General features: G+C 43.0%; 1 protein-coding gene across 1 annotated transcript in view; it reads right to left on the minus strand.

Annotated features, from left to right (window-relative positions):
- Positions 1 to 8,127: 8,127 nt before the first annotated feature.
- DTL (denticleless E3 ubiquitin protein ligase adapter) overlaps positions 8,128 to 13,300 on the minus strand; it is a 36,330-nt gene continuing 31,157 nt past the window's right edge. Inside the window, exons 14-15 of the mRNA XM_032805147.2 lie at positions 11,169 to 12,031; positions 8,128 to 8,342 (exon numbers count right to left, since the gene is read on the minus strand). Of these exons, the coding sequence (XP_032661038.1) occupies positions 8,274 to 8,342; positions 11,169 to 12,031 (932 nt within the window). The 3' untranslated portion in view covers positions 8,128 to 8,273. The remainder of the gene's footprint in view (positions 8,343 to 11,168; positions 12,032 to 13,300) is intronic.

Here is a 13,300-nt window from a genome sequence, read left to right on the forward strand (position 1 = left end):
ATGGAAATGTGGTAGCAAGACAGCGAGTGCTTAGCTGTTGCAGGAATGCACATGGTAAGACAGACTCTAATATCATTTACATAAATCCAAAAGTGAGATAGGCCCTTCTCAGCCAAGAAGTAAGAAAAGGTCACTGCCACAAGGTGCAAATATTAGATACATAATCTGAAGAAGAGCTCTGTGGAGCTTGAAAGCTTCTCTCTCTCACCAACAGAACTTGGCCCAATAAAAGACATTACTTCATCCACCTGCTTTCTCTAATACAGGAGCGGGCAAACTTTTTGGGCCGAGGGCCACATCTGGGTGAGGAAATTGTATGCAGGGCCAGGGCCGGGGTGAAGGAGGGAGTGCAGGGTGTGGGAGGGGGTGTGGTGTGCAGGAAGGGTTCAGGGCAAGGGATTGGGGCAGAGGAGGGGTGCACGGCATATGAGGGGGCTTGGAAGGGGGTTGGCATGCAGAAGGGGTGTGGAGTGCGGGAGGGGGCTCAGGGCAGGGGGTTAGGGTGCAGGAGGGGTGTACGAAGGGGCTCAGGACAGGTAGTTGGGTGCAGGAGGGGTGTGGGGTGCGGCAGGGGGCTCAGGGCAGAGGATTGAGGTGCACGGGTGCAGGGTGCAACAGGGAGCTTAGAGCAGGGGGTTGGGGTGCAGGGTGCAGAAAGGGGCTCATGGCAGGAGGCTGGGGTGCAGGAAGGGTGGGAGGTGCAGGCAGAGGGTTTAGGTCAGGGAGTTGTGGGGCGGGGTGCAGGAGGTTCGGCCTCCGGCCCAGTGCTGTTTACCTAACACAGCTCCGGGGTGGCAGCGATGCATACCGGGGCCAGGGCAGGCTCCCTGCATGCCTGCCCTGGCCCCATGCTGCGCTGCTCCGGGAAGCGCTGCGGCCCCTGGGGGAAAGTGGGTGGAGGGCTCCACATGCGCTGCCCTTGCCACGCCTCCAGGTACCTCCCCCAAAGCTCCTATTGGCCACGGTTCCCCATTCTGACCAATGGGAGCTGTGGGGCGGTGCCTGGAGGCAAGGACAACACATGGAGCCCTCTGCCACCCCGCCCCCGGGGGGCTGCGGGGAAATGGTGCCGGCCGCTTCTGAGACCAGTGCAGGGCCCGCAGCGCCACAGGGGGCAATCCCGTGGGCCGGATCCAAAGCCCTGAAGGGTCGGATCCAGCCCGTGGGCCGTGGTTTGCCCACACCTGCTGTAATATCTTGGGCCCAACATGGCTAGAACATTGCAAACAACTATGACCTAGGCATGATACTTAACATTTAACTGCCAGGCCCATGCTATACAACATCAAGCTGTTTTTATTGCTACTGTTTCCTTTCTGATATACAATAGTATTTCCATGATTGCTCCTGGGTACTGCTCCAGAGTCTGTCAGGGACTAATTGCCACGTCTTAGCAAATTCCTTTTCGGTTAGGAGGAAGTTTTCCTAATGCCTTGTTCCTCTGAATTGTACTTTGATACTTTGCACTTACATAGTCGCTTTCACCTAACAATCTCAAGCCACGTTACTGAGGTGAATAACCATTATTGCCATTTCATAGATGGGGAAGCCAACGCACAGGAATGAGAGTCAGAAACAGGAATAGTGCCTAGACCTCATGCCTCCCATTCCTTTGCTCTTACTGCTAAACAATGCAGCTTCACTGGAATAAGTATCTGAAAGGGAATTTTATTGTCTACTTTCTTACCTATGTCTCGCATAGAGTTTGTTGTTGACTTTAGTTTGATTCTTGCATGGCCAGGCATCTTTCCTGTCTACTTCACACGATTGCTTCATTACTCCTGTCTAAAAATGATTGCACTTTAAGCTTCTGATGATGCAACTTTTCTAACTTTGTTACCTACCCACCAATGACGACACATGACAAGTGCACCTACAGCAAAATGCAGAGCTTGCTCAAGCAAATCAAGGCTTGTTTTATTTTTTATCTGTCACATGGTGTTTTCTGGAATCCATTGGATTTCATAATCACATTTGGTAAACACTCTCCCTCTCTTCCCTCAGTATATCCAAGTAAGTTGGTGACAGAGAAAATAATGGTGACACTGAATAATTCAAGAATGTGGTGTGACAATATTTGCTAAACTCATGTCAACACAGCAAGGCCTCCTGGCCTACTCTGTTATTGCTGTAACATACAGTCTGAGCCTCGGCTATAGCACTACAGGGAAAGCTGGGTTTATTTGATTACTATTAAATGATTTTATAGATGCAAGTTAAAATACCTTCTGCAAGAACAATAATAGAAAAATAATCTGAACTGAGGTTTTATCGCAATGATGAAACAATTGGGAGGGTGAGAGCCAAGAATAACAGGAATGTCTTGTTGTGTAGGCATAGGTATTGCAACAGAAGAATTCTATATTCTGTTAGGTCAATTTGGCCTTTAGTTATTTAGATATATAGAAATTAAAGGGCATACTCATCCCTGTGCTCTGAGCACCCTCAGCATTAAATACATGGGCAATAGACCTCCCATGCAACTAGACAGCAGCTATGTGCTCTGTGATCCAAACCAAAAATCCAGGCAACTGGATAGCTAAAGCTTCACTACCTAACTACTAACCTCCTGCCCAGTCCTCCTGCACTTTTTCAGACCCAGGGCTGGTCTACACTATGGGGGGAAATCGATCTAAGATATGCAACTTCAGCTATGTGAATAACGTAGCTGAAGTCGAAGTATCTTAGATCAAATTACCTATCGTCCTCACGGTGTGGGATCGATGTCCGCGGCTCCCCATGTCGACTCCGCTACTGCCGTTTGGATTGGTGGAGTTCCGGGATCGACAGGAGCTCATTCAGGGATCGATATATCGCGTCTAGATGAGATGTGATATATCGATCCCCGAGAAATCGATTGCTACCCGCCGATACGGCGGGTAGTGAAGACGTAGCCCAACACTGGGGAAGCAATTCCCAAGCTGTAGGACCCCCCCAGGAGATCTGCCAGCAGCTCCTTCTCATTGACACCAGGGGCATTCAGCTGTGGTATTATGGCGGGCGGGGGGAGGCCCTCAGGTACTTCACTTATGCCTTTAAACTGCTAAATACTGAAATACCCTCTAACTATTTAGTTCAAAGAGAAGGTTAAGAGGTGATTTGATCACAGTGTGCAAATACGTATGTAAGGAAGAGATTTTCTGACAACAGACAGTTCTTCAACCTCCTAGAAACAGGCAGAATGAGATCGAGTGGCTGGAAGCTGAAGTCAGGTAATTTCAGACTAGAAATAATGTATAGATTTTTTAACAGCAAAGGTAACTATCCATGGGAACAACTTACCTAGGGATGTGGTGAATTCTCTGCCACTTGCAGTCTGTACATCCAGACTATACATCTTTCTAGAAGAGGTACTACAGCTCAAGCAGAAGTTACGGGTTTGATGCAGAAATTATTGGGTCCTGTCTTATGCAGGTGGTCAGATTAGATGATCATAATGGTCCTTTCTGGCCTTCAAAATCTATGAATATCTGCAAAAGCTTGGGACAACAGGATCTTTCTACAGAAATCTATTCATTGCCTCAGACTGAGAGTTATTTCCTTAACCTGAAAAAGCAAAAAAAAATTACATAATTTTAAGAGATTTTTGTTCTGTTTAAAAACAACCAGTTAGAAGTTTAGAAATGAAATGTAGTTCCCAAGAAGAATTTTGGTTTCATCTTCCTAGGTTCATGCTGCTTTAGTATTGTAGAGCTCAGGGCCGGCTCCAGGGGTTTCGCCGCCCCAAGCAGCCAAAAGAGAAAAAAAAAAAAAAAGCCGCTATCTCTGATCTGTGGCAATTCAGCAGGATGTTCTTCACTCCCAGCAGGAGTGAGGGACCCTCCGCCAAATTGCCACTGAATACCTGGACATGCCGCCCCTCTCCGGAGTGGCTACCCCAAGCAGCTGCTTGCTAAGCTGGTGCCTGGAGCTGTCCCGGGTAGAGCTCATTGCTAGAAAGCTACTAGCATTACTCCTCACTCCACCTCCCCTTTTCAAAGAAAAAAAAATCCCCAGAGTGAACTTTGGGTCTATCCCCTTCAGCATCCCTTTAGACAAACTACTTTAAAATAAACCATGAAGGTATGCTCTCTCCTATCCTTGGGACTGGCTTTATTCGCTTACTTTTTTCTATGATCTCTGGCTTTTTCCACTGTCCAAACAGAGCACTGGTTATGGTCAAAGCCACTCTATGGCTATTCCAAACCCATGAAAGAGATTACGGAGTAACAAAACACCTTCTATGCCTCAAATCTGACATTTGGTCTATCTTGCAGGCTGGAAAGTCAAATAAATCCAAAGGAGCTCAATGAGCAATAGTTTTCTGCATGATGGCACAAAAACGCTACACTGGGGTAAGAAATTATTTGTTTCTTTTAGCAACTGAGAGACTGAAAAGAATTAGAGGCTGACAATTTACCTCTCATATAGACAAGTGCTCAAGTCAGCATTAAAATGTCTTGAGCGCAATAGACCTGGGGACAGACTCACTCCCAAGCCCTGCTTCCCACCTAGTGCCAAAGCAGTGGAATCTACAAGTCTTTTTAAGACTTGACCTTGACAAATATTGAAAGATCAGACACTTTTGGAAGAGACTTCCAAGTGCATGTGACCGCAACAAAGGGACCTCTGAACATGGTGGCACGTGGGGGTGTCTGATGGATTCTCGTGGCAAATTCCTGGTTGGGGAATGCTTGTTTCCAAAGCAAAATTGTATCACACAATTAAATTCGCAAGTATAGAACAGAATAGATATTTATTCCTAGGTTCAACCATTCAAAACTTTCATATGGGAACAAATTAATTTAACCAGCCAGAAGAATCTGACAAACATTAACAAGAAAATGGACACTAGTTCCAACAGTCACAATAAGTAGTCTTAAAAGGGGATGTGCATCTGAAACACAATATCATTGCCAGCACAATTATGGGTCACACTTTAAAAAAAGCCTAAGTGATTTAGGCTCATAAGTCCCATTTTCAAAAGTGATTTAGGTGGCACTTGAAAATTTTACCTATAGTCTCACTTAGGCATTTCTGGAAAAGTTCTATTTGCCCAGTGGTTCAGGAAGCACATCACAATCCTAAATTCTTGCAAATATCTTTGCCACTTTCAATAAAATAGGTGTGCAAATATTCACCGAATACCATAACAGTATAGTTCTGAGAGGTAACTTATAGAAACCAATCTCTAGGGAGAGGGAAGATACAAGGAGGACTAACCAAGGCATAGTTAAGAGGCCAGACAATTCAGACTGGACGTGTGACATCTGCAGCAGAATTCCCAGCATGAAAAAGATGGCAAAGAATGTAAGGCACACCACATAAGACTATTGGGAAGAGAACCAGCACTTCTGTAGGGAATGGCAGAGAGCTAGAATACTAGGATTTTGGAATAATTTATTGTGGAGAATTTTTAATTTTTTTGTGACATCTGAGGCTAGAGTATTTGGGGATCATGTAGGAGAATATCTATTTTAGAAATACATTTGGCTCTTTCAAGACAGGCAGGTGGGTTCAGTTCCTTGGGGACATACATATTAAATGCTTAAGCAGATGCCCCAGGTAAAGACATTACTAGTTGTCTTAAACCACATTATGCAATTCTCCGCAGTCTGAAAACAAGAGACTGTCACATCACAAACCAAGTGATTCATACTAACAATTCCTTTCCTATTCCCCTGGAGCCAAGCTTTTTGTCAGGATCAGACTGTGTCACTTTGACGACATAAGAATAAGGGATTGAGTTAGGTTTTGTGTCTTCATAATGTTAGCCAAATTGATGTTGTGTGCTTGGGGTAAGAAGCTGTGCAGAGCTGCCATGAAAGGAGATGGGCTCTCACATTCCCACTGAAGATTATCTGGCCAGGTATTTGCCCATTTATACTTCTAAACCCCTGAATAATCAGCTGAGAAGTAGAGATGAGTAAGGGTTTAGGTGTGGGAGTTATTCCCAGAAGTAAAAGATATTATGATAAGTATGAGAGGGAGTTACTTCAAAAGGACCAGAATTTCACCCTCACCATCCTATTCCCTCACAACTGTAACCTCTCACAAAGTTGGGGCTTGGGAGACACCCATGGAATTTCTGTGGGAGTTTATACTTGTTATGCAGCCCCAATGAAACCGCTCGTAATACAGAGTATAAATCAGCAGAGTTTGCTTATAAGTGTGTAAGATACTTAGCAGAACATTAAACTGTCCTACTGACTTTAGTTTGCCCTCTATGTTAAGTTTCAATTCCCCCAACCCTTTAAGGTCAAGTTTAATGGTGAGCTACTTTTGAACATCAAAGTGTCAGGCTTTTTTAGTCTTAGTTAGCTCAAGATATTGGATTGACTCAGACACCACTTAAAGGTTCCAGTTTTTGAAGTGAGGTTTAATAAATGGCTGAAGTATATTTTACTTGTCCAATTTAATGTTAGTTTGATATTTTTCCAAAGCTAGATGGGTGCTGTCAATTTGAAACTGAGTCAATGTTACAAAAAACAGAAAGTAATTTCAGGCTCTATACCTGTCTTTGAGTCTTCCTGCCAAGAGTGCAGGTTTACTATCGCATTTTTAAAAAAAAACATAGTGTATTTCTCTCCCTCCTTGCTGTGTAAAGAGAAATTGGTGATACAGGAGACTCAGTTAATCAGAGTACATCAAGTGCTTTCCAATGCACACAGTAAAATATACACCAGTAAAATATACAACTTTTTTTCCTCTAATCCATTTCAGTTATAGAAATATGTCATTTAACATTAGTAGGTGCGAAAGTTTCAGACAGAAATGTGACTTAATTCTGTTGTGTTTCTTTAAATAACGTTCAGGAGGTCTGCAGTCATAGGCTTGAAATAGACAGACTTTCATAGATTTTTAAGGCAAGAAGGGACCATTTGCTCATTTAGTCTGACCTTCTGTAAAATCCAGACCTTAGAATTTTAGCCAGTTACTCCTGTATTGAACAAGTAACTTGTGAGTTAGTCATCATTAGCGTAATGTATCTATTTGAATTCTGTCTGGCTCATTACACCTCAGTGTCCCTTCATTATGTTTTAGCACCTGCAAGATGTTTCAGTCTGAAAAACCAGCAGTGGTGACAAAGAGCTTTAGCTGAAGAATCCTGACCCCATTTGGGACAGCTTCCCATAATCACAGGACACAATTATATACATTATTCCCCAATCCAAGCCTTTTAAGCATTAATATTAGTATTACAACCTAAACTCTGTAAAGTGGGGTGTTTTTTTCTGCCTCTAACATCAAGACAGTTATGCTACAATTTACATCCATAAAAGGTCAATAAGCTAGTATGGAATGCTTTCTTCTAAAGCCAATTTTGTTTGAGATAGACTAAAATCTGATAAATTCTAACCGACCTTGACAACACTTGATTTAAAAGGAGTGATCAGGCTTCCAGCCTCGACAGCCATGCTCTCCATGGTTACAAGACTATCATGGGTGTCCTTGGGCTAGCAGAGGCCGGAGTATGGAAAGCAGCAAACTTGGGAGATGCTGGGAGGGGGAATTTTTTAAAAAAGGAGGCAAAAATGCCCTTAGCTATACTGTATCTTTTCTCACACTGCAAGCACCACATGCACCACTGGAAAAGTGAGACAGACACTCTGGAACATTAAAATGTTTTATATTTACAGGAAGTTAAGTCACATTTACAGGCTTCTTTGCTGAAATGGGAGAGTCATTGCTATACAAGAGGAACAAGCTGTAGAAATATCCTTTAGCAGAAATGGTGGCTCCAGTCTATCTGCAACAGTTTCTCCACAGACATCTCTATTCAGCTGCTATCAAAAGGAGATGGTATGTGTTTTGCACAGTGCTCTTAAATACAAAAGTTTCAAGATCAGACATCATAAAACAAATAGCAATTGACAAGCTGTATTTGACTATGCTAATAACACACATCAAAGATACTGTTTCCAAAGATAACTAGAGCATTTCACAGATGCCATGTGAAAAAGAACTCACGGGGAAACATTTAACTGAGTGACGTGATAAAAGAAAACATATATTTTAAAATTCATCACCTACTTCATGTTAATGGCGTGAGTCTCCATTAATTAGCATTCTACGGATTTCATGCTGAACTAACTTGAGGCTACAAAGTGTAACAGATTTTATAAAAGAATTAAAAGAACAAGAAAATAAAAAAAAATCCAACTTTATTAAGGACCAACAATGCATTGGCTAATCCTAGTGTCTTCCTCCTTCTGTGTTGCTAAATCCACTCCTGGCAGCACCAGTTGTGTGTCAATCAGGGCTACAGTTCCTTTCAAATGCAGCACTTTGCACTAGTCATCCTGTGACTTTCGATGGAAGTACGTGCAGATCTTCCTTGTGGAAACTGAAGTGACTGCAACCTAGAAGAGATTCAAGTCAAGTATAAACATGTGTATTTGACAGTAAATGTCCCCATCTATTTTTTCCAGGTTAAACTCTGGACGCACTGTAAAAGTCTTTTAAGCTTCTCCCCTCGATAACTGCGACAGCTTGCCTATGCTGCGGAGCTGCCAAATTACATACTGTTAAAAGAACAACCATTATGTTCTTTGCAGTAATCTGTATGGCTTCTGGGACATTTGGATCCTATTTAGTGACAGGAAACATTTGCTAAAATCCTGGAGTTACCCTTCTGTTCTATGAGAAGAGCCGGAGGCTCTAGTTTTTACCCTGTCTGCACCAGATACAAAATGTCATAGATTTTAACACCAGAAAACATCATTATGATCATTTAGTCTGGGGCCATAGATTTTTCATTTGCATCAAGACCAACTTGAGGTAGAGCTAGAGTATGTTGCTTAGAAAGACAATCAATCATGAAAGGACTAAGTCTCTGAAGTGCATTACTGAATGGCCTGTATGGTTAGCACTCTGTATGAGCCCAAATGCTGGTGTGAGACAAATCTTAGGTCAATAGGAAGGGATTTTAGCAAGATAAGCACTAGTCATTATGACAGTTTCAAAGATAATTTGTAGCCCAAATTATATTCTACCATCAAGTTTCAAATTCTGGTGTAACTAAAGATTGTATTCAGTGGTAGCCATGTTAGTCTGTATCAGCAAAAAAAAATGAGTTCTTGTGGCACCTTAGAGATTAACAAATTTATTTGGGCTTAAGTTTTCATAGGTTAGAACCTACTTCTTTAGATGTACGAAGTGAAAAATATAGGAGCAGATATAAATACATGAAAGGATGGGGGATGTTTACCAAGCGTGAGGTCAATCTAACGAGATAAATCAATTAACAGTAGGATACCAAGGGAGGAAAAATAACAAACAACAGAGCTAGAAGGGTACCGAGAAGTCACCTACTACAGGACAGGCCCAACAAAGAAAGTTACACAACGCCACTAGCTGTCACCTACAGCCCCCAGCTAAAACCTCTCCAGTGCATCGTCAAGGATCTACAACCTATCCTGAAGGACGATCCCTTATTCTCACAGACTTTGGGAGATAGGCCAGTCCTCGCTTACAGACAGCCCCCCACCTGAAGCAAATACTCACCAGCAACTACACACCACACAACAAAAACATCAACCCAGGAACCAAACCCTGCTACAAATCCCGGTCCCAGCTCTTTCCACATATCTATTCAAGGGACACCATCATTAGACCTGATCACATCAGCCACACCATCTGGGGCTCATTCACCTGCACATCTACCAATGTGATATATGCCATCATGTGCCAGCAATGCCCCTCTGCCATGTACATTGGCCAAACTGGACCGTCTCTATGCAAAAGAATAAATGGACACAAATCTGACATCAGGAATCATAACATTAAAAAACCAGTAGGAGAACACTTCAATCTCTCAGGTTACTCAATAAGACTTCAAAATGGCAATTCTTCAAGAAAAAAACTTCAAAAATAGACTCCAATGTGAAGCTGCAGAACTGGAATTAATTTGCAAACTAGATACCATCAGATTATGCCTGAATAAAGACTGGGAGTGGTTGGATCATTACGAAACCTAAACTTAATTTCCTCAATACTAATTTCTCCTGACTGTTACTCGCACCTTCTTGTCAACTGTCTGTAATGGGCCACTCTCTTACCACTTCAAAAGTTATTTTTCCTCCCTTGGTATCCTACTGTTAATTGATTTTTCTCATTAGACTGACCTCACACTAGGTAAAGCAACCCCCATCCTTTATATATATCCTTTATATCTGCTCCTGTATTTTTCATTTTATACATCTGATGAAGTGGATTATAGTCCACGAAAGCTTAGGCCGAAATAAATTTGTTAGTCTCTAAGGTGCCACAAGGACTCCTCATTTTTTTTTTAAATTGTATAAATCATACCTCAGTTATCAGTTTTATAAACAAAGCTCAGCAGTCTTCTGAAAACTGACTTTGGAAGTTACAGGCATCATGGGATTCCATGTGTATTGATTCAGTGACAACATGCGAATTGAGAATTTGCTCTAAAGCACAAAAAACTCCTCATATGCCAGCCATTTTAACCACTCTGCAAATTCAACCTAGTATTTGAACGTCAGGCTGGGTTCCTGCTTTCTTGCACAACACAAATAGTAAGGAGTCTGCAGGCCAAGTTCTGCCCTCTGACAGTTGTGCAATCCCTTTGTTTTCAATGGCTTTTCCACAGATGTAACCGAGGGTAGAATTTAGTCCCACAATTGTTACAGACATACAAATTCTATTAATACAAGAGCCAGAATAAAATTCAGCTCATTTTCTCCAAAAGCTGGGTTGGGTCTGCAGTGCTAGTGGGGGCCAATTTATGTCATGTAAGTGGGCAGATATGGCTATGAATACATGTAAGCAGCAGATCTGTCAAGTGCGTGCTGTTGTTATTTTCAGAGTTCAGAGTAGAACTGCACTGTAAGTGCCAGTGTCATACATAATGAGCATCTTCCAATACTTTGTTCAAAATCATTTTCAGATGAGAACACAAGTTCTGTTTCTCTCTCCCAAGAGTGCGGGTGGCACTGAAGGATAACATCATTACCCTGTATGGCAGAGATTCTGGGGCTTGTTAGATCAGATTTCCCTTCCTTCCTCTCCCCTTCCCCTCCTCCCCACAAGCAATGAGGTCTGATGCTCCTTTTGATGCACAAGTTAATGGCCTGCAAATCGGAGTTCTGCAACACAGCAAGGAGAGAACAGAACCCAGAGTTCAAGCGTTTCTCTGCTGTTGTAACCATGCCTAGTCTACTTACAGATCCCGATGGACTGGCTGCAGTCGCTGCCTCTTGTCTTGTGCTGGGACTCCGAGAGGATGGAGGGCTGTTGCCTGACACTTTTTGGCTACTGGCCTTGCTAGTCTTCAGCTTCTCTCCCATTGCAGACAGCCAGTTTTTTCCCCCAGGTGAACTGTTCTCTTTGTCCAGCACACCAGCCCTTTTCCTGCAGGAGTTCTTTAAAGGAAGAGGGGGAGTCTGGAAGCCTGCCTGATTAAGAGGGCTTTCAGGAAGGGATGTCTCCTTTGGGCTCTGGCCACAGCCTTCAGTTCCATTATTCAACTCAGTGAGGCTCAGGCAGTCTTCACTACAGGTCTTTTGGCCTGCTGCCAAGAAGCACAAATCCAGCTTGGATTTTTTAGCCACTGGGTCCATCTCAGTCACACAACTGCAACCTTTCAGACACTTCTGCCCCAGGTGATATCCCTTGCTGGACTCCAGCCTCCTTTTGACTCGGTTCTCAAACCGTGAGTGTGGTGCTATGGGGGTGCCAACTGCTTCTGGAAGACCCTGTGTGACCTCTGCCAGGGCTTTTCTTGGAGAAGGCGTCTTTCTTCCCATCCCTGGTGGAGAGGAGTATGGAGTCCTGGTAACCCAGTGTTTAATGGACATCTTGGTGGAAGATGATGGTTTGGGAGAAGTTCCTGATATGGCTTGGCTTTGCTTCGCTGGAGTGTGGGCCTCGACTGTTGGGTTTTTGAGAGAGATTGTTGGAGTGTTGGTAGACAGAGGAAGGTCCCCAGCATAGCTGGGAGCACAAGCTGCTGGCCGGGGTGAGGAAATGCATGGGCTACCCACCATGGAGACTTTTGCAGGAGTTCTCTGCGTGCTGACTGGTAGCACTGATGGAAGAGAAACAAAACAGTCAAGTGAATGTCACAGTACAGCAACAATAAGTGAAGAAAGACTGACTAAAGTTAGACCTTAAAGAAGCCCCCCAGACTCTGGGACATTCAGAATCTGAATTCAGCAGCTTACCTACTTGTCTAATGCTCCCCACCCTAGATCTAAACACCTCTAAGCTCCCAGTGATTTCAACAGCAGCAGAGTTAGGCCAATACTGAGCACTTTTGAAAACTCCACAGAACATAGGATGCTTATTTGATGGCACTCGTCTACCTTAGTTGTAACTGGCACCTCGTAAAAGAGCTGCAATCAGAGGACTAAAATGAACAGAAGAATCAAGATGTATTTTAGTCATTGACCTTGTCCAGTGTAATCTGGCCTCCCAGCACAGCCGCAATGGGAAGAGAGGGAAGCATATTTTTAGAAAGTGCCTCAGCCCAGTTATTTTTTCCCTGAGGACCAATCTGTACAAGAGCTATAACTGAGTCAGGATTTAGTGCAGTTAGAAGTTTTGTAGATGTGACCTGTGTCCCTGTAGCTCACTTAAAACCCAGAACTGTCCAAAGCTTTAGGTCAGTTATGGAGACTTGACCAGATCCCATCTACATTACAATTTACAAGTGATTTTTAACCAGCTCAGGTGACACTGCAACCCAGTCCCACAACTAGTTGTAATGTAGATGAAGCCTTTGATTAGAATGCTCTGCATTACGGATAATTGTCCCAACTAGGCTTTCATACACCAGTAAGATAGATAAGATGAGAGCTAAGAAAGGTTTCTCATTTCTCCTACTATCCTTTTGCTGGAGAATATTCTGCAAGGATATGTTACTAGGTAGCAGTCAATTATTTACAGTGCAAAGAGACAGGCTAGAAATTCTCCACATCTTATACGAGGTCTTAGAGTCCAAGGAAGATAAAAGTAACTGATGGATTGGTTGCCATGACAAATGAGTGATTTTTTTTTTAAATAAGCAATTTGCATGTATGTATAGCACAGTGTGGCTATTGAAATCATCAGCATGTTATGAAATAAACTGCATATAAATCCGTCTACTCAACTGCATGCCCACGTCTTGTGTTGTAAAGCAAAGCATAGTCATCAGTGTTTATCAGCTGTGCACCAGGAATCCCACAATAAATCTGAGGGCAGCATGCATTTAAGCTACATCTCAGGCCAAAACAAATCAGTAATTATTAAACTGTTTTTTTAAAGAGATGTTTTACTCTGAAGAGAGATGATTCATAGATTCATAGACTCTAGG

Source organism: Chelonoidis abingdonii, chromosome 3 (assembly GCF_003597395.2).
Source record: "Chelonoidis abingdonii isolate Lonesome George chromosome 3, CheloAbing_2.0, whole genome shotgun sequence".
NCBI lineage: Eukaryota > Metazoa > Chordata > Testudines > Testudinidae > Chelonoidis > Chelonoidis abingdonii.